Source organism: Tubulanus polymorphus, chromosome 2, assembly GCF_964204645.1.
Source record: "Tubulanus polymorphus chromosome 2, tnTubPoly1.2, whole genome shotgun sequence".
NCBI classification, from domain to species: domain Eukaryota; kingdom Metazoa; phylum Nemertea; class Palaeonemertea; order Tubulaniformes; family Tubulanidae; genus Tubulanus; species Tubulanus polymorphus.
The window spans coordinates 26,930,250-26,952,257 of record NC_134026.1 but is presented as its reverse complement, the minus strand read 5'-3'; the positions used below and the strand labels follow the sequence as shown (position 1 = coordinate 26,952,257).

The following is a 22,008-nucleotide window of genomic DNA, read 5'->3' as shown; positions in this document are numbered from 1 at the left end:
TACCTGGTCCTATTCCGAGTTTACGATGTCCATCTACGTTGAGTAATAATGAGGCCATCACATGAGTGTCGTGAAGGGGCTGCAAAATTCATCGAAATGTTGACATGATTTGCCTGTGAAATTCTCATGCTGCGTCCTCGGAGAGCTCTCAACCTGTTTTGCATAATTTGATGGAATAACCCAATTGATTTTTAGAAAGCATCCACAAGCTTTCCACTAGTCAGAAATGACTCTCGAAACAATACAGACGAGTTCTGAATGAACCCTTAATCATCAGTTGTTGACACAAACATAACAAAGTCAACATACAGACGCACGTTTGTAGATAATTCATAAAGAATTGATGTGAGAAAATGCGCACAGATAGCTAATCCTTATACTATCTTAATAAGCATAAGATGTACACTCAGTCTTAGATATGTATACCCTTCAGACCACTTTCCATTTACGTGCTTTCTAAGCGCAAATAACGCGTATTATCACTATGTGTTAAACAATTCATCCATTCCTTCGCCCATCTTTTTAGGTGTAATTACCTAGCTAACATTTATATGGATGTTTTTTCAGTAAAATTAAAACAGCAGAGTCAAAGTAGTTATTTCAATCCATATGGATCTTCATTCAATGCCGCTGGTCAATCAAGTCAAAGTCCTTACTCATACGGTAAGCACATCGTTTTATAGATAAATCAATACCTAATTAACACATTTCGGGACATTTCATTCATCAATTCATTGATATACGTTTTTATTTCAGGTAGCGGATTAGGCAGTGGTCTTTCATCATCAACATCATCAAACTCAACATCAAACACAGGGGCTTTCAGTTCAACGCAGCAGGTTTGTATATATACCTATATAGTACATACACATATATTCATCTACAAAATAATGCTCAATGTATTGTAGTGGTGCATCGGCCAAAATCATTACTTGAAACATGAGATTTTATCGATTCTGCGACTATTCTTGTATCTTAGCTGTGGTCAATTTGCCAAGTGGAAATGACAAAATCTCTGATATGGTATGAGTTTTGCTTGTAAATATCTAAATACAGCAAACTTCACCTAACCTGGACTAACTGGGATCGGCAAATTCGGTCTGAGGTATTGTGAGTTAAGAGTAGGAAAATACATAAAGAAGTCAGAAAATGATTCCGTTTCTGTCCGAGTTCGTCGAAAGTCTGAATTTGCCATGTCCAAGTAAGGCGAGGTTTACTGTAGTTACAATGTACGCTACTATAGTTTGGATCCACTCAGGTATCAAAATACTGATGGGATTTTTGTTTGGAGATACCGGTACTACATTACTACCGGTATAGAGATTAGTAGTATGGCTATGAGTCTGATACTAGCTTGGGAATGTTGAGGTCAGACATAAAACCACCCCTATTGATTATAGCAAATTTGATTTTGATTCAGTATGGCTATAGTGTTTATTTTTTCCAGCCTATATGCTCTATGCCGGGTGGTTATACAATTTATCATATTTGTGTCTGTCAGTTCTAATCTTGAAAGACTTTGAGCTTTTATGCAGGGCTGTGTTCTTACTGGGTCCTGTATAATTATTTTACATCGATACATTACTGATGGTAATTTATTAGTGACCCTGTTTGTGGTTTTTGTTGAATGAATCGTATTTCTGCCCCTATTGTGTAGGTCAATTTATTCACTGATTGATTAGCGTCTGAGAAAGTCAATTAAATCGTTTGGTTTGTATATGAAGAAAATATTGAAAGTTTATGGATTCTTTCTTAGATAGGAGGTCTTTGTTTAAATTAAGAGATACTATTCCATCGATACGGGTAGTGATACAAACAACCTCATCATAAACACTAGTCGCATTTTTTTCTGTAACAATGCAGATCTAAATATGGCAACTAAAGAGCATGAAATTTCTATTAATCGTTAATTTTCATAGAAGTGCCTTTCTGAAAGTATGCATGTGTCGAAATATATCTCTTTTTAGGGTCTTGGATACAGTGCATATGCTGCTGGTTATGGACAAACTGGCTCATATCCTTACTACGCCCAAGGTTATAGTCCATATATGGCAACGGCGAGTAATTCATCATATTCTGCAGCAACTACAGTACCTTCAACACAGACATATCAACTCTCAGATTTACCCCCTGCTACGACTGGTATGTCTCATTATTTTAACTTTTTACAGGTACTTTTTGAAATGAATTGTGACCTCTGTCGACAAAGCAATCACTGAATGATTAGAAGAAAACTTCTAATCACTCGGATGTTAATTTTCATCCTTCCGGAACATACAAAATATTTCCGATTAAATTTCTACTAAGATCCCAGCTTTATTAACTTCCATTCATCGGGTTAATTTGATTGTATCCACTTCGGATTTCTTCAAAAGATGGCGGCAAAACTGTCACTTGATTAAAAACAGTTTTTTTTAATCGTGAATTTCAATATCATCAATCATTGTCTAAAGGTTCTGAAGGTTCCACAAAGTTTTTACCATAATTTACAAACCTTTTTGATTATCTAAATCAAATAGTTGATCACCAACATTCCAGACAGATTCTTAACATAAAAAAGTGTTGTTAAGCATTACTATATGACTTTATCATGCATATATACATCACTGATTAGAGTCATAGCAAGCTTATATTACTGTAATTACGGTACACTGTATGACCCTGTCTTATATCCACTAATAAACTTATAAAATAATGACAACTTATATGGCAAGAGGATTTGTACAATCCAAAAATGACTGGCCCGTCATTGGTAATGTGATTGACAATAAGCTAGATTTATACAGAAACGAGAGGGGAAAGAATGTCATGAATCTATCCTGGGGCAAAACGGACAAACCTCTGACCTTCCAGTGTCACTTAATACCTTACACGTGGACGTCTTTTAATTATAGTCATTAAAGTTAGCAAATCCATATTTTTGAATAGATCACCACCCTTCCAACAGCATGTAGATACCTACATTATTATACGCGTATTGAAATTAATTCATCATTATTGTACAGTGCTCATAATGTGAATCTAACTAATCATTGTGTTCGCATCAGGTTTTGAATTAGATGTGCTCCACTGGATTCTCTTCCATACACCCTGGTTATTAACTCTAATCCACACTACCTCATCTCCGCATATCATATCTAGAAATATCAAAATATGAATTCCTATCGGTGATTGTAGTTGCCGCATCAATATTAACAACTAAAGAAGGTGCCTCCCCTCATAGATCACCTCATCATAAATTTAGAATCTTTGATAAACTGTCTGAACGGAAACTATGAAGCTGATGTTTGACGAACAATGATGCAATTGTTCCATGATTTTATCAGTCTCACGTTTGCAACACCTGCAAAAATCCATTATTATCAATTTTTGTTGCAAACGTGGAGACCTTATTAGTTTCATTAAGCGCATAGTGAATGAATATAATGAATTGTTCAAGCGTCGTTATAAAGATCATTTAGTTCAGTGTTATACTGAAGATTCACCCAGAGGCCTTAAACACATTTCATATAATGCTCAGTACGATTCTCAAAACCATTGAAGGATTTAATGCAATTCTAAAAATGCCGAGATGTTTTTGAAGTCATGATGGCGCAAAGCATTTTATGAATAAAACGATAGCGTGTTGAATGAAGCTTTAATTTCAATTACAAACTGTATTTTAGTTAAAAGGGAATTTCTCTGCGGAGGCAAATTGCGTGAATTCGCTTAAATCGTTACATATTTTATTTCAATATGCTTCTAGGTAGTGAACAAATTGAAATCAATCAATTTATTGATACAGTGTTCAAAAGATGTCACTGAGAGAATTTTTAATGTATTTTTTTTCAATTGCAGTAGAGTCGAATTTCACGTCAATACCCAGTCCATCACCTCCATTGAAAACTGAACCGCCTTGTAAGTAACTTCTTTACTAGTTCAATAGGATGTTAACTTGTATCAATAAATTTTATCGCTAACTCAATCAGCCAATTTCAAGCAAAAACACATCGATGAAGACGAAATGATTTCATTTTACCATTTATTAGAATGATAAGAGAGACACTCTACAACGATAATACCTATTCCCTATTCACAACATCAAACAATTTGGTAAACATTTTTGATGTATGGAAATGAAATACTTGCCATTTGAAAACATCACCTATTACACATCTCTATTATTGTCTGCGCACCCCCTCCCTGAAAATATTGAGTTATTCCAAGCAACTTCTCCTAGAAATAAACTCCATTGATTTTATGCGTCTTCGTCAAGATTTTACATCAATATTCACAGGTCCTTTGTTTGTTTTACACTTTACTTATTATGGCTCCGAGGTGTAGAAGAAATGTTTATCGATTTCTGTTTTCTGAATGGTGCTCTCCTCTCAACATCAGGTTTGGCACCTACATCGATCTCTCTTGTCTGTCGTACTATGAGATCATTAAACAATGCCAACCAAAAATGTTTTGAAAAATAAAACTGATGAACAAGCGTGATGAACGAAATCTTGTAAAAAATTGTTCATACTTTATGATGAGATCTGATATCATATTTTCTGACCAGAAGAATCATTGAGAGGTTTTGACAAACCTAGTATAAAAAATCTCATGCGCCTTCGATTATTTGTACATATTATATCAAAATATGATATTCTATTATTGAAAATTCTCCTCGTTGAAACATGGAATGTAAAACCATAGTTGTGAATTTTTTGTATATTTGAAAATAAAACATGGGTATTATTATTTACAGCAGCACAACAGCGGATACAGTACGTTGATCAACCACCTAGTGAGTATACTTGCAACTTCCCAATTTCGATTTCGTTTTCAATTTAGAATCCAGTTTCTTGCTATGCTCTTCGCGCAAGAAATCTGCGATTTTTTGAAAATGTGTGTATTTTTTCATTGTTGCATGGTTATATACGGCATCTTCACTCGACTTATTGTTTTTTAGCTCGGCGAGGCGGTCGTGGCCGTAGACAAAATAATCCTTCCCCAGGTCCAGAAGATGGTTTAGAACGGGTATTCATCTGGGATTTGGATGAGACGATCATAATATTCCACTCTTTACTCACAGGGTCTTATGCAACACGATATGGCAAGGTAAGAAGATGAATATGTTCTCTCTGTTTTCTAAACTGGACAGATAAGCTCTTTACAGAAATTCTAACAAATATAAGGATCTGGATGTTTTTAATCTGTATTTAGTGTTTTCGACTTGTTTTTCATTTGGGATTATGTGTTCTGAGAAAAGTTAGGTATCGGTATCTAAAATTAATCACACATCTGTTTTTAGATTAAAAGGTACAAATAATTATGATGAATCGCCTTCATCTTTCAATCATCTGAGGTCCACTGCTCTATCTTAGGTTTATTATGCTCCTAATGAAGTAGTTTTCACTAAAAATTCACAGCTGCCTAATACTGCTGTAAACTGTGTCTCCAATATCCCCTATAAACGCTTGTTCAAGTTGTTTTTACCCCGTATCAAATTCTCGCCTTCTACCAAATGGGTAGTTGTTCAATGTAATTCGATGCTCGACGTACTGATTCGAAAATGTTTGCAAATCTTGCCGGGCTTTGCATAGTGATTTGCATCGTTGTGCCGACTTAATCTAGTTCTGGTTAAGGCTCGAGCTTCATTGATTGTCGGATTAGGAGATGTTCAGCCGATTAAGGATCGTGTTACGGCCTGTGATTGGTGGCTTATGACTGTCAATGATGAAATCACCTGGCCACAGCTATGGCTCATTCTCTTGCTGTCTCTCACTCTCTCATGGTGGCTTACGTTAGAACATATCGTGACCATATAAATATAACTTATTATCTCTGGAAAAAAAAACCTTGCTAAATGCGTAAAAAATCTGTTTTAATCTCTGATTAGTTCTCCTCTCGGTAATGATTAGTTTTTCTGTATTTAGTGAATCTTAAGATTGAGATTATGATGTCTTGGCAAGTTTTTTCATGCTTGTCATTTCAAGAGATGAATAGTTTTTTAAATTTTCAGTCTGCCCACCTACATAAGTTAAGAATTAGATGGAAAATTGATGTGAAGGTTAGCTGGAGGGCTTTTATGTTTTGTTGTTTTTTGTGATATACAACACCGCATATGAATATAGACAGATTATAAACTGAATTGTCTTTCAATATGTACTTAACTGTTCATTTGAAGGTGGAGTCTTCAAAATTTCAAACAGCTCAAAATTTTAATACGAGTAATATGTATTCCTAGCATGCCTTCTGGACTTGACAGTTAATAAGTGTTCTGTTCGTTGCTTCGAGCATTTTAAATCAATGACAAATTGAACCAATTGATATAGACCTGCCCATCAAATATCACATCGCATAGCATGTATATGAATTTTGAATGAAAATTGTGCAAATGTTCGAACTGGGTTGCTTGCGGCAGAATTTTAGCGCATCATTCATTAAAACCCTTTGAGCTTTCTCTAGGCAAATATAAACAAGCGCGAGGTAATCATAATGATATTTTTTATTTGGTGGATGCAAATTTTTTCTTGGCTTAAGTCGTGATGATGTCTGAATAGAGGTTTGTTTCTACTAGTGATAAACATGTGAATATCATTGGTATTCAAATATTTAGATGAAATTGTGGTATCCCTGCAAGTCGTCTGTTTACACGGATGTTATTATCATGACAGCCTTCTCCATGGTGTGTGAAATGGGAAAGGTAGCATAAACATTTGATAAGTTACTTCTTATGGAGGTGAAAAGGTACTTGATGCAAACCTAAACACTAAAATACATTGATGGAGGAACAACTGAATTTCTCATCTCTACATGAATTCACCAACCAAAAAATTGGTTTGGGATATCTTACTGGTTTTGATTTAGGGGGCTGAGGAGAGAATGCCCGTTCTGACTGAGATGATTACTTTTGATTGCCTTGTGTTGAAGATGTACATCTAAACAAATATCTGTCCAAGCTAATGCAAGCGGGTAACCCGCAGCTACCAGCACTTGCATCCACTTGGTCTTGGTTAATACATACATTAGTATATCAGCATCATAGATACATCATGGAATTCTTGCTCATCCGATATGTAATAATGCAGCCAAAAGGAACATGGTTCATTCTAGGTCATAGGTCTATGTTTTTCAGCACCTGTCAATGGTAGGGGCATATTTTCAAACTAAACTATATGTACTGGCCAGTTAAAACGAGTACAGGTGTTCTTGTTTTGGTAGTTGAGATTCAAACCTTGCTAGTATAGCTGACACCTGACAATATATGTTAATTACGAATAGCCTTTAGCTTAAGAAAGCAGATAAGATGAAATTATGAAAACTATATGAGCGTAAGAACCTTGTTGCAATTAAGAAAAACAGGTAAAGTCAGAATGATTTATTCTGACCTGGTAAAATGAATGTTCATTTGCAAATTAAATAGCAAGTGGTAGGTCAGCAACTGTCAAGCAATGGCTGGTACAGTGGATAACCAATTACTGTGAGCATTTAGGCCATAAATCTTACAGCCTGTCATCGATGATGTATGAGATAAGCTGATTAGAAACAAATCTATTATACAAAATAGCAGTCACACTTAATTACCTAGGTCATAACTTATTCAAATCGGGTGTAATTACTTCTGCGATAAAGTGAAATGATATTTCCACTCTTGACAACCAATAAAAAGGTAATAGGGTTGGTGGGTTGAGCTGTAATCTAGGATTGTGTTGTGTGCACCCTTCCAAAGCCTCTTCATACAATCAGTTAACCTGTGTTTATTTTCGCAGCACATTTTTGTGTCAGTCAGGCCATGTGTGAGTCCCAACTGTCAGCTTTCATAAAGAACTGATGGCTGATTTCGATTGCAACCTAAATTGTTTACGGAATGTCTGGTACAGAGATGAAGTTGTAGATTTTCAATGCTTGGTCATTTCCAAAACTTTCCCGGGATCTATTATTGAGTTGAGTGAAGAGTACAGACATGACAGTCTTCTTCTATCTCATCATGACAGTTTATCGATCTGTCAAACGCAGCCTTGCCATTATTCTATCGGGATGAAACTATTAATTAGAATTAATCTGCCTTCTTACTCAGCAGAGCTATTCTCCTTCTTATTATCAAGGGAAGAGTCTTCCTGCTTTTCCGATTTCCAACTCTATTAGATTTATTTCAAAGGATTGAATGCTCTTTTTTTTGCAAACCATTTGTTTGATGCGTAATTTTAAGATCATTGTTTTTAAAGCCAACACTTTGGATTCCTAAGTGTGACCAAAAACCAGTGGCAATAGTGCTGTTTTTTTGGAATTCTGGTGTGATATCAAAATATGATAATATGGAGGTTCCCAGTTATGTTGTGAAAATACTGATGTATATAGGCAGTATGTGTTATGTCAATGTTTACCGTGGAAAGTGCTTGAATCAGAAGCAAACACACACTTGGTTGACTTTATTTCTTTAGAATTACCCCCAATGTTTTCAGAACAAATAGCTGATGAAGGTAGCCCATTACAATGTATAGACGCATATTTTCTGGCTGGTTTTCTTAAAGGTTCCTTTATTTATTTGGTTAGCAAGAAATAATGGATTGTCATGTTAGATGTGGAATTTTCTATAGGTCCTGACACCATTTCATGCACATTTTGTATTTTATATGTTTATTTGCAGAGATATGATATTCTACTCAATATTTAAGTCCATTTTGTTTCTGGTCCACATTTACTAGGCAGAAAGTTTCTCTTTAGCTCAGAAAACGATTTCTTCTATTATGAATATGTTAATCTATTTCCAGGATCCTCCTAGTTCAGTGTCGTTAGGTTTACGCATGGAAGAAATGATATTCAACCTAGCTGATACCCATTTATTCTTCAATGATTTAGAGGTATGTGCAATTTGGGTTAATATGCGCCATCTATGAGGCATTAAGATCACTCGACTGATTTGAATATGTCCAACGCAAACCTCTAAAGGGGGAGATGTTTCCTATATCAATCTAATGTGTTTATATCCTGTAATCTAAGCTAATATTTTACCGCTCAGCATTATGTCACTTAATAGCGAGACAACTTTTTCAATGGATTAATGGATGAATGAGTTACTAATTACCGGCTATGACCACATTTCCAACAAGCAGCCATTTTTAAGAGCTAATGTCTTCCGCTTCTGAAGCCTTCTGGCAACCAAAGTGCCGTATCTTTTACTTACAATCCACTTGGTACAATCTTTCTAGATTCATTAAATGTCTACTGTTGCCGTTCCACCAATATTTGAATTCTACTTCACAGTGGTTCTGTCAGTTTTTGTTAGTCTTCAGAATTGTGTCTTGCAGTGATATAACGAATAGTTGCTTTCATTTATCCTGCTGAAAACATGTGCCTCTTTTCAACTTGGCGTCTGCCAACAGATTATAATGAATTAGACTGCAAGAAAACCCTTGGGGTGTCTTTTTATCATCATTGCCTTTTAATTAAAATCCTCCAGTCTCGATTCTTTGTTCTATCTGTTAAAATGGTGTAACACATGGATATATGTGTTGAATGACTGAAAATAAATTAGTTTGAAATTATTAATTTGAGATATTCTTATATTTCAGGAGTGCGATCAAGTACATATAGACGACGTATCTTCTGACGATAATGGTCAAGACTTAAGGTAAAGTATTTCTGTGAAATTTTAGTTTAGATAGATTTCTGCACTACATTTTTTTATATTGAATTTCTGGTTTCTGGTTTCAAAATTGTTGAGAATTTGTTTTAAAGAATTATAATACTATATGATTTTCAATATTTACAGTAGTTATAATTTTGCCACGGATGGTTTCCATGCAGCAGCAACAAATGCCAATCTTTGCCTCGCCACGGGTGTAAGAGGGGGCGTCGATTGGATGCGTAAATTGGCTTTTAGATATAGACGAATAAAAGAGATCTACAATAGTTATAGAAACAACGTAGGAGGTGAGAAAAAGTTGTCTATTGAATGAACTGTTATGAGCCAAATAAATTTTAGAAAAATATTCTATTCACATTAGACACATTGGCTCCTCTATTGAGTATTTTGCGATGTTTAATGTTATTCTAGTTGTAGATGGCAGCACTCTCTATAGATCATTGACTATCTTGTGCAAAATATTTAACGCGAATAATGAATTTGTTCATTTCAGGTCTCTTGGGTCAACCGAAGCGGGAGCAATGGCTACAGCTCAGGTCGGAGATAGAAGCTATGACAGATTCTTGGCTCACATTAGCCTTAAAATCATTACAAATTATCAACTCAAGGTATAGATAGACATCTTAGATTATATCACTGTATATGTGAACAGAAAGATTAACATATTACCAAAAATCATTTTTTGTTAATTCTTATCATTCGACTTCAGGTCGACATGTGTCAATGTGCTAGTCACTACCACTCAACTGGTACCTGCTTTGGCTAAAGTATTACTATACGGGCTTGGTGGAGTTTTTAATATAGAAAATGTGTATAGTGCCACAAAAATAGGTATGTATATTCACCATGGTATATTTTAACAATTTTTTATCCGTGCAGTGATTCTTCAATTACCAGAATATTGTTTGTTGTTTTCATGGATATTTAATTGTGTTTTTAGGTAAAGAAAGTTGTTTTGAACGAATTGTCTCACGATTTGGTAGAAAATGTACATATGTAGTTGTTGGTGATGGAAGAGATGAAGAACAGGCAGCAAAACAGGTATAATAAGCTTATTCATTGTATTATTCATCAACTGTACCGTAACTCATATTCTTAGATTATATTCATACAGGTAGTTTTATTTATTACTGTATTTGTTTTATAGATGAACTGGCCATTTTGGAGGATTTCCAGTCATTCAGATCTTGCAGCTTTACATCATGCACTGGACTTAGGCTACTTGTAACAGAAGCGTTTCCATTCAAAACTGTAAATTGGTCGATAACCGAAGAGGAAATGTTTCGCACTGTCATAATTGACTTCGGTACTCGCTCAGTGTTGAAACTACAATGAAAGTGACATTGAATGCAGGTTTCTTCATAGCAGAGATGACAGTGTACATGGCATTATCAGTATAGATCTTGAGTTTCATCCGTTGGTGACAGGGCATTTCTAATAAAGTCAAACAATCACAAAAATCACCTCTGGATCTGACTATTAGTTCATGAAGAATTCTTATGCTGTTCAACCGAGAACAAGTCCAGAGACTAAACAAGGATGTGTTTGGACATCCAGTGTGCCGATATCTGCTGTAAATTGTGTTGAATTCTTAGCTATACCTCTCCAGCCATTGGAGCGTTCTTAAAACCATGACAAAGCAGGGAAAATTTCAATTGATGACTTGTCATTGTGGAGCAAATAGGAAGCTGTTAGAGGGAAATTTTCTCAACTTGAACTTCTGCGAAATAATTTGACCCGTGTTTATATCTATGGTGTAATAGAGTATTTATAATATATTGTTAACTGATCATATAGAGTGGCAGATCATGGACGCTAAACGACTCCATGAGCAGGTGCATGGTCTCTTCACCCTGCTGCCTATAAGGGTGCAGAGAATTCTATATTTTCCTCATTTGGGACATAGCATTATGTCTTGGTTGTGAAGCACTTATACCCTGATCTTTAAAAATACCCAGTACCATGTATTTCTAATGTACCCACTTAATGGTTCATTCAGTTGAAACTCCATCAGAGGATTTTATATTGATTATTGCTGTTTGTTGTTAAATACCTGAAATCCATTTGGAAGACTGTGCTCTGGTGTAAAATATCATATATTAAGAACATAGAATAATGATAGATTGATAATAAAAGATTGAATGGATGAACTTCAAAACTAATCACGTGCTGAAATATATCTCGTAATAATATTGTGTAATGTTAGATTGTGGACATCCATAATCAATACTGTATCTGGATTGCTATCAAATATCACTATAATAGTGATACTGGTAATTGGTTGATTTCTTCAGCTTACAACCAGCTTGTTTCTTCATCATCATAGAAAAATTCTTAAGGACAATCACACACTAGTCATAGTTTCACAAAAGGTATGTGTGAATTTCAGTTTTCTGCTTTTATGGTTGTTGGAATTTCATTTCATTGTCTTTGGTGCTGCTTTTCCTTTCGGGTGAAAATCAGTAGAAAACCTGTTTTAGAAATGTTGGGTTAACGGAGATGGCTTATGTATTACAACATATCACATGATATCAATATCAAAAAACAGTATACCGGTACCGTAATAGTTTTCTAATATGTAATCAAGAGTCAATCATGAATAGATTGTTATCATAATCTCCTATCCATAAAATCTTAAAACTTTTTGAAATAATGTCATGATCCATGCTGTAACCAATGTATATGTATTGAATCTTACTGTTCATCTCTATCTAAAGATTACCAATTAATTTATTTCTTAAATGCTCACACATAGAGCTTGTCCGACAGGTATCCATATTAGACTACCCATGTTTTGATGATCGTGTTACTATAAAGACCTTTCTTTGCCTCTTTCCGCAGACCTTTCATATTTTTCCTTTCTCCTGAGTAAAATATTGTACATAATAGTGATCTCATTTTATACCATCTTCAGGTACCCGGCTCTCTACAAAGCTAACCCACAAAAGCATATTCCACAAAATTCAGCTATGATAAGTTGAATGTAAAATGTGGTTTTCTATTCATGTTTGATATCATCAGAAAATATGTTCAAGACCAATTACTTGTGGTGACATAAATATAATGTGAAAATTTCAGAGCTCATTTGATCACCTATTTTTGATATCTGGTTAATAGTAATGTTGTAAAAATGATTTTTAACATGTGAGTTGTCAATGTTCACCATACATAGTGTTGTCATTCTGTAATATATGAGGCTAGTTACAAATTACTGGTCAGATCATATGACCATCATCCAAGTGTAAATTGTAATAATTTTAGTTGTTGTAGTCAACTGTAAAGATGATATAATGATGATTCTAGCACTTTAGAGGTTGTCTAAATATTACTTTTTATATGAAGTGGGATATATATTGTTGCTCTATTCTGAGTAGTGCTGGAATATGGCTTCTATTCAGTCCTCTTTACTTAAGTTTCCTTTAGTGGACTGACCTCATTTATTGACTTGGGACAATTTTTACAGTGTGAATATTTTAACCTGAGCAATAAACACATGTAATGTGATATCACTGTTTTGTTGCGTTTTTTATTTGCGGATTTCAAATCGAATGATCACAACTATGAGGATTCTTAATTGGACCAACTTTAGACTATGGATTCACTGTGTCACGATTAATGCATTTTTGTGATAATGGAACTAAAGAAATCCTGGCCCTGCAACAATCAAGGTAGCTGGACCCTCAGTACCAGGGGTCCCAAATGAGTGATATAGTCTGAATCAATGCCAAACAATCTAACTAAGGTTTACCTTATTCAGCAACCTGTCCGGGGTTTCGATTCAAGATCGGATATTTTCACAAAGGCGTTTTTTTTAAAGTTCCAACCTGTGAACAATAGGCTGTGTGCACTTGGAATGAAATTTCTTTACCATAAAATGTGACAGGGCATAAAATATCAATGTATGAAAGTTGCGAAGATACGCTCATGGACCTGATTATCTAATTACTAAACGGGCACTTATGTTGCGGCCCGAAACATCGGACGGTTAACATCGGTAAATAGTATAACCAGGAAAAAACAATCGTATATTCGATTCTGGATTCAATTCATCGAAATCGAAACAGTCCTGGAAATTCAGGATAACAACAATCGGGGATTAAAAAGGCGGGGATTAATGCTGATTTATGGGTATTTAACCGATGGAATTGGTTTTCATTTTATACCAAGGAAAACACATTAAGTAAAAACTGAAAAGTAAAGTCAATTCAATTCAATAAATTTTATATTGATCGTTTACACTTACTAAAGGCCTGAACAAAAATAGTACTAAAAACGAATCGGTTCAGGCTAGAGAATATTTTTATGATGTATTTATGATTCTTTTAGCAATGTATTTCATGTGATAATACTCCATACAACATAAAACTCGAGCACTGACAAAAAGTAACTAAAATCATGGATGGTGAAGCTGGGTCAAAGGTATAGATAACCAATTCTAATCAAATAGTACATATACGCCTACAGTCCGGGGTATTGTGTTCCACAAAAGTAAATGGGCAATTCTGATGACTTTCCAGATAAAAAATTATATCATATTTTAGAATATTTTAATGATGTCAACGGATGATGAGGTGTATCTTACAGGCTCGAGAAGACAGGTGATCAATCCCTTGTGAAATGTAATACCAGTATCTATGCCATCTTATAACTGAATATTGAATTATTGAATTATTTTCCATTCAGTTTTTAAACACTTTAAGACAAGAAAGATGCAGAAGTATTGCTGTTGTGTCTTCAGTGGTAAGTGTAACAACTGCTATTTAAAGACTCTTTGAAATGAAGTAACTTCAGCATTTTCTAATGGTATCGAATTTTTTTGCAGATTTTAGTGCTGATATTTCTAGCAATCGGCGTCTACTTCAGTGTAATCTATCATGGATCTCAGCATAAAGAAGAGGAGTGGATCAACAGTAAATGTCCAACACCTGGAAAAGCAGTTTGCCCAAAATCGTATGTACATACAGACAAATACGGCTATCGATGAAAAATACCCTTCTTAAAAAAATGTATAAAAATCCTTCACAGATTTTCCGTGCCGCCTGTGATTCTAGTATCTTTGGATGGATTCAGAGCAGATTTTTTACTTCGTAAGATGACACCAGTATTAGACAGACTAAGACAATGTGGTTCACACGTGCCATATGTGAGAGCATCGTACCCTACAAAAACATTTGTCAATCACTATACATTAGCCACGGTAAGCGTTATTTTCTATTACTTGCACTAGATAAAAAATACTAAAAGTTTAAGCGTGAAATTTTTTACCTTTATCAATCTGTTTCAGGGATTGTTTCCTGAATCTAATGGCATTATAGACAATAATATGTACGACCAGAATATGAACTATCCTTTTATTTCGTCCATACCTCAAACATTCCAAGATCCGAGATGGTGGTTAGGTGACCCAGTAAGCATTACATAATTATAAATATCTTAATAGCATCTTCTTCCTAATTGACATGGTGTATTGATTATAGCTAACATTATGTTTGATAAAGCCCAACACACACGGCAAGGAAAATTGTGTTTTTCCTGGTGATAAACGTTTTCAATGTGTTTTGTTGTGCCGTGTGCGTTGAATGTTTTATCATTTTTCTGTTTTTGATGAAACAATCGTTTTGCCATGTGCATTGAGCTTAGACTCAATAAAAACCTATTTACAATCCTAGATATGGAACACAGTGACAAAACAAAACAAGATATCGGCTACATATTACTGGCCAGGATCTGATGTCCGAGTTGAAGGTATAGTCTGATTATACAAACGCGGTATGCCTATACTGATAGATATAATACAAGATTGATTTCATTGAAGTTTTGCATGCCCATTTTCAGGAATGTATCCTCACTACTATAGGAAGTATAATAAGTAAGTATTTTCTCACAGGGAGAATCGTTAATTTCGATATGGTACCTGGTAAATTGAAAATCTTTGGACAAAATATTTTAAAATTCAACACAATTGATATTTCAGATCAGTACCATTTGAAAGTAGAGTTCAGCAGGTTTTGAAATGGTTAGATCTCCCAGATGGCAAGAGACCTGATTTTATAACACTGTATTTCGATGAACCTGATTCTGCAGAGCATAGGACTGGAATCGATAGTAAACTAGTAAGAGCAAGTTCAATTTTCTAAGCAATTTGTTGTGTTTGTAGATGCCCGTTTCAACAGTTATTATCTATCCCATATGATAGGTAAATGATAAATTGAAAGAGGTGGATAGGATGGTTGGATTACTGATGCAGGGACTTTTTACAAGGAATTTACATAATTGTGTAAATATTATAGTGTTGGCAGATCATGGTAAGTCTTTAATATGACAAAACCTCATAAATAACTGTTCAGATTTCTGTTCATCAAATCTATTTGTTGTAGGAATGTCAAATACACCATGTAAGAACATTGTGTCACTTGATAAGTATATCAACCTAACTGGAATATTTGTGTTTGAGGGTAGTGTCGGAAGAATAAATAATGACCATGAATATATCGATGGAAAAGTCGTTCCTTCAAAGAATCCACGTAAGAATATTTCAGAACTGTGAAATGAGTAGAATCTATAAATTGATACAATGACATGACATGATATATGATTATTTCTTTAGAGCCTGTTGAAAAATTACTGTCGGAGCTTCGGTGTAAAAATGAACATCTCGACGTATATCGAAAAGAAGATCTACCAAAACGTCTTCATTATTCGAACAGTAGGAGAATCGAAGAATTAGTACTGAATTCTGAGGATGGTTGGCAATTCTATATGAGGTAATCGAATTCAGTTGCCAACGCTGAACCTATTATACCTCATTCAGTATCCTTTAAATATTTCCAAAATGTTAATTCTTTGCTTCAGAAATGGAACTTGTGGGGGTGGATCACATGGTTTTGATAATATCTACGCTAGTATGCACGTAAGTATATCGCATAATGATGAACGTGTAAACTATAAAACATCACTACAGAATGATTATATGTTGTGATATCATTTTCAAGGGAATAGCAAATGTTTTAATATTGATTATATTATAGGCATTATTCATTGCACACGGACCCTATATCAAACAGAATACCCAATCAAAATCATTCCTCAATATCGAATTATATCAATTGTTAACAGGTATGAGAAAAACAATTTTATCGGACCTATTTCCTAAGTATACATGCGTCATTACACAATTAATTGATGTTCCGAGATATTTCTATTTTCAGATTTACTTCAAATAAACCCGGCCCCTAATAATGGAACTGCTGGAGCGTTACACCATTTATTGGTGAACCCGCCTAAACTACAGGACCGGCCAGTTGGCCGGCAATATGTAAAATCATCATATCCAGGTAGTTCTACTGAATATGACAAACGTGCATCATCAATGGCTGATTGTTACTGCCCCGTATGTTCGCTCTTCATCTTGAGTTTTTATTATCATTGTTAAAAGTAAGATTTATTTTCAAATTGTTTCTTGTTTGTATGTTTTCAGAATCAGAATGTGTCTCAACTGGATGAGCGATTGAATATAACAGATAACAATACTCAGGAATACAAGAAACAACACATTCCATTTGGTGAACCAATCCTGTTGATTGATGATACGGTTTCTTTGCTGATCCAAGCCAAATATATAACTGCTTACAGTGAAGAGTTACATTCAGCTGTGTGGACATCGTTTACCATGTCGGGCACTTCACAGGTGAAACATATTCAATTACATGTATCAGGTTTTTGATACAAATAACCATTCACCAAATACATGTATATTATAGTTCACTCCTTCAAAACACATTTTGATGTCTTTCAGAGTTTGCCCGTCATTAATAGCTCATTGCCCTGTTTACGACCTGATGTGCGATCTCCGATATTCAATCAAACTGCTACTTGTCAAAACTTCTTAGACTCCAAGTCAAACTATTCTGCTAGCCCTCTTTATCAGCCTGGTAAATATTATTGAAATATTGGAAATATCATTTTTGATAATGTATTATTCGTCTACAGTGATTTTGTATGTTTTTAGGAATTGATGGACAAGCAAAAGATAACATGAATGCATACATTTTATCAAATATGGTTCCAATGTTGCCAGGGTTTCATTTAGGTATGTAAAATATTTCACAAATGTCTTGTGGTCAGTTGAGTTGTAATAACTACATAGCTGTTGAATTGATTCTTCAGATGTATGGAGTAAGCTACTGTCCTTGGTTTCGAAGTGGCAACGAATGTCTAAAAACTTGAATATCGTTATGGGCCCTGTCTATGATTACAACGCTGATGGATTACGGGATAAAAAATCTGAAATAAAGAGGTAGTGTCTTTATTCGTAGAAAATGTTTATATTGTAGACTACTTAAACAGAATGTTCTATTTGATTGAGTATGTATTATATAATGTTTTAGATATATGGGAGATATACCGGTCGCTAGCCATTTCTTCTTGGTTGTTACTAAATGCAGTAAGGAGGGAAGTGAAATTTGTGAAAAGTATGATGCCTCGGCATTTATTCTGCCCCACAAATCTAAACCTGTTGTTTGTAAAGTGAGTTAAGCATGAAATTGACATCATCGTATTCATAAAATCTTCATAAATATCAGACTTTCAAATTTATCTTTATTCCAGGAATTCAAGGAGTACTTATTGTTGAATTCAGCGAGAGTTAGAGATGTGGAGTTATTGACTGGTTTACTGTTTTATCCTAAATTACCTCGTTACAATACTATTCGCTTACAGACATTCTTGTTGGATAGCTTGTGGCCTGTTAGTTAAAATATAACTGTTTTTTCTGATATGAGATTGGAATTGGGGTTCTACGTCTGAAGTGAGTGATTTCATGAAAGTTCTATGCAAAAGTGATTTTCATGTTGTTATTTTGCGATATGTAAATAATGTGGCTTTTGAGTAAGTTCTTAGTGGTGCTACCAAGATGTTAATCAAGTGTAAATAATCTACTAACTGCATATATTCTAGTAAATGTTATAAAATAAACAGTGGTAACGGTAATGTTCTAAGTAAAAAATTTAGAAATCAGAAAAAGTGACTGATCTCTTTCTAATGTGATCTCAGTCGAGCAGACTAAAATGCTGGAATTATATATTGATTATTTAGTCTTCCTATATAAATCTTGTATTTTTTCTTTTAATATCATTTATTTATCAGTTGAAAGAAAATAACTGGGCTCCACAGACAAAAACTGATTTCTCTTATTTATCTTCTTAAACTAATATACAACTTAAATGGTTTTTTCTCAGTTGTACTGCAATCTTTTGTTTATTCCTCCTGGTAACCTTGTTGAGAGAGAAATGTCTACTCAAAATAATTTTGTAAATAAGTGATAGAGTTATCTGTTACATCGTTTGCCCGTGTTCATTTAGTAATAAATGCAAATTCATACACCAATATTCCTTCCTATCGCAGAATTCAATGCAATGGATTTATCAAAGATATACATTGAATATTATTATAGCATATTTCAGATTGACATGATATTTGATCTCTATTAGTGAACTTGAATAAAAGAAGTTTGTACAAAATATTTTAAATTCTTTTTCACTGTAAATTTTCTTGTATTACATATAATGTCTTCTCATTATAAGAGGACTTGGACCTTTCGGTTTAGTTCACCTTATTGGTGCAGCGGCTAGGTGGCGCCAACATAGGTCCCCTTGTGAGTTTTCTACGAACAAGCAGCCCTGGAATCGCCCAATCCCACACCGACTAGAATAATCGCATCAGTCCCTTTACACCCCCCCCCCACAATTGAACATCTCCCACAATAGAACATCTCCAGAAAGAGCAAGTGAAAGAAGATATGTTGTACAGACTCTCAACTATCTATGCAGAAAGTGGTAGATCATTTTCCAGGCTGGACATCAGGGTATGAACACAACTTCAGCAAAGGATTACAAACCAATATTCATTAGCAAATCATTTATTTTACTGATAATGAATAATAAAATAAAGCACATATAATACTTTAATGCACTAAATGGCACACTTGCAAATACTGAAATATTCATATACCAGAAATATACATAATTTTGATTTAACTATTCTTAATACATATAAGCTTATCTACTCTCATTAGAAAAAAATTACATTTCATAATGTGGTTTCCTCGTGTGAAGAAACTTTCACAATAGAGAGGAACCCTCACTAGGGTACATCACCAAGCAATTTCCTCTGTAAAATATTGACAAATGAGAATTCGTAATGATTTAATCAGAATACTGAATATGGGTACTAAAGGCATCGATAAGGACTAGATGAATTTTCTCAACTGATCTTTCAATTCAGATGGTTGAAAAACGCCAAATTCTGTGATAATACCACCCGTAATTAGTTCATGCGGTGTTACATCAAAGGCTGGATTCCACACATTAATCCCTGCAATAATACATATAAAATACATATGAATACATTTTAATGTCATCAAGTGAATGATTAATTAATGTATTTGATGATTTTCTCATTCAAACTTTTTTACCTGGAGCGGCTATTCTGATTCCTTTGACACTTGTCATCTCTTCAGCTGGACGCTCCTCTATTTCTATTTGATCTCCAGTTTGCAAAGTTAGATCGATACTTGTAGAAGGCACGGCTACAAAGAACGGAATGTTATGATGTTTAGCGGCAATGGCGATCTGATAAGTACCGATCTTATTCGCTGTGTCGCCATTAGCCACCACTCGATCAGCACCAACGATCACACCAGATATTTCACGCTTTTGCATCAATAATGAAACCATACTGTCGCAAACAAGTGTAGCTGGCATCTTCTCATGCACTAGTTCATAAGCTGTTAGTCTTGCACCCTGGTTGTATGGACGGGTTTCAGTACAAAATACCTCGGCTAACATTTTACTATCATTAAGATAGCGTACAACCCCTAAAATATTAACACATACATAGATAATCATACATAAATACTCATGTTTTCAAAATGTGATAGTTACTAAAACCTCACAAATCCTACCTAAAGCTGTTCCATAACCAGCTGTAGCCAGTGAACCAGTATTACAATGAGTCAGAATGCTCACAGGTTTATTGTACATTCCTATAATATGATCTCCACCATATTTCCCCATTGCCTTATTAACAGCAACATCTTTTTCCATCATCTTCTCAATTTCAGCCAAGATTCTATAATGATAAATATGCCATCAGTTGCTTTTCAGTAAATGTCAACTATGAAACTTTATCTAATATGTAGGCCTACATACAGGTTTTTCAGTTCTGAAACTGAGCAATTCTCATTCTTTAGATGTTTCCTACAAAGGTTGACTAGATGATTAGTAGCATCACTCATATTAACAGCAGTTGGTCGAGCAGTAACAAGGTAGTTAAGTTTCCCTTCCACGAAGGACACCAGTTCATCAGCTGATTTGAACTCTAATTTCCGCAGCTCAACAGCAAAACTCAAACAACCAACGATAGCAATAGCTGGAGCACCTCTTACCTGTAGCAATAAATATAGACAATATATTCAAAAATTACATAAGAGGCTTTAAATCAGGTCATCATGGTCATGTTGACGTTTCGGTTTTTCGTTCGTGAAATATATACCTGCATCTTTTTGATAGCGTCCCACCCATCAGATACATTAGATATATTGATAAATTCAGTTGTGTCAGGCAGTTTCAACTGATCGATGATGTTGAGACATCCGTCTTTATAACGAATCGCTTCTAAAGCCATCGTATCTCGTTTTTTTGAAGTAGGTCCTTCTGGAGGAAGATCGCATCACATATCCACGAAAACACTATATTTGTTACCTCGTTTGCTAAATAATTCAATAAACTTTGGTTAAACTTCCGCATATTTGGGTTCGATTCCCAATTAACAATTCTGCATAAATCGCCAACGCTTGTTACAACTGGAGGATGGATGACACCGGTATCTTTTTTCTTTTTATTTATAGGGATATTGGTGTCACCCATCCTCCATCAAATTGTGACGAAAAAAACAGATACTATCATTTTAAGACTGAAAACTAATATGGACTTTCCGCCTAGATTTACATGATGATGTACCGTTTAATCCAGTATCAAAATTAAAGAAAGAAATTTGGGTTTTTCAAATTATGAGTGGTAAGCGCAATGAAGTTGTTGGCAGAATTTCCAGAGGATCCATGCTGCAAGTAATCTAAAAAGCCTTGTATGTCTCCACTCAATTGAATACGAATTTTTATGAATTAAAATATCTGTCTATTGACGGGGTTTTATTCTTCAATCATGCACTCAATCCACTCGCGTCGGATCTGGGACCGCAAAGACGTGGGACTCTGGGATTCGATATCGTTCAGCTGGATACAGGCGCGTATTCAACCCGGCAGTGGAACATTTGATAAACTCATGGACGTATAAACTAGTTTACGTCCATCATGATGATAGTCTACATAGTAC

At 34.8% G+C, this 22,008-nt stretch overlaps 3 protein-coding genes across 3 annotated transcripts in view; 2 read left to right on the top strand and 1 right to left on the bottom strand.

The window, feature by feature from the left end:
* LOC141900013 (protein phosphatase EYA2-like) overlaps positions 1 to 13,096 on the top strand; it is a 45,783-nt gene extending 32,687 nt beyond the window's left edge. The window contains exons 9-20 of the mRNA XM_074786704.1: positions 568 to 663; positions 757 to 839; positions 1,968 to 2,142; positions 3,838 to 3,897; positions 4,940 to 5,088; positions 8,745 to 8,834; positions 9,546 to 9,604; positions 9,746 to 9,906; positions 10,113 to 10,227; positions 10,329 to 10,450; positions 10,560 to 10,660; positions 10,767 to 13,096. Coding sequence (XP_074642805.1) covers positions 568 to 663; positions 757 to 839; positions 1,968 to 2,142; positions 3,838 to 3,897; positions 4,940 to 5,088; positions 8,745 to 8,834; positions 9,546 to 9,604; positions 9,746 to 9,906; positions 10,113 to 10,227; positions 10,329 to 10,450; positions 10,560 to 10,660; positions 10,767 to 10,847 — 1,292 coding nt within the window. The 3' untranslated portion in view covers positions 10,848 to 13,096. The remainder of the gene's footprint in view (positions 1 to 567; positions 664 to 756; positions 840 to 1,967; positions 2,143 to 3,837; positions 3,898 to 4,939; positions 5,089 to 8,744; positions 8,835 to 9,545; positions 9,605 to 9,745; positions 9,907 to 10,112; positions 10,228 to 10,328; positions 10,451 to 10,559; positions 10,661 to 10,766) is intronic.
* Positions 13,097 to 13,616: 520 nt separating this feature from the next.
* LOC141900012 (venom phosphodiesterase 2-like) lies at positions 13,617 to 19,104 on the top strand. Its single transcript, XM_074786703.1, has 22 exons — positions 13,617 to 13,747; positions 13,946 to 14,038; positions 14,161 to 14,217; positions 14,303 to 14,359; positions 14,442 to 14,569; positions 14,645 to 14,816; positions 14,904 to 15,026; positions 15,289 to 15,364; positions 15,455 to 15,488; positions 15,594 to 15,732; positions 15,816 to 15,924; positions 15,997 to 16,143; positions 16,227 to 16,383; positions 16,472 to 16,529; positions 16,648 to 16,735; positions 16,828 to 17,009; positions 17,097 to 17,306; positions 17,415 to 17,550; positions 17,628 to 17,708; positions 17,786 to 17,915; positions 18,007 to 18,145; positions 18,227 to 19,104. Exons 2-22 carry the CDS (start codon positions 14,015 to 14,017, stop codon positions 18,371 to 18,373), a joined length of 2,394 nt encoding a protein of 797 aa, XP_074642804.1. The 5' UTR covers positions 13,617 to 13,747; positions 13,946 to 14,014; the 3' UTR covers positions 18,374 to 19,104.
* A 496-nt stretch (positions 19,105 to 19,600) lies between these two features.
* On the bottom strand, positions 19,601 to 21,386 carry LOC141900021 (methylthioribose-1-phosphate isomerase-like). The gene is made up of 5 exons (XM_074786715.1): positions 21,170 to 21,386; positions 20,827 to 21,062; positions 20,580 to 20,746; positions 20,091 to 20,492; positions 19,601 to 19,990 (listed from the first exon to the last, which is right to left on the bottom strand). The coding sequence occupies exons 1-5, from the start codon at positions 21,299 to 21,301 to the stop codon at positions 19,866 to 19,868; spliced, it is 1,062 nt and encodes a 353-aa protein (XP_074642816.1). The 5' UTR covers positions 21,302 to 21,386; the 3' UTR covers positions 19,601 to 19,865.
* Positions 21,387 to 22,008: the final 622 nt, after the last annotated feature.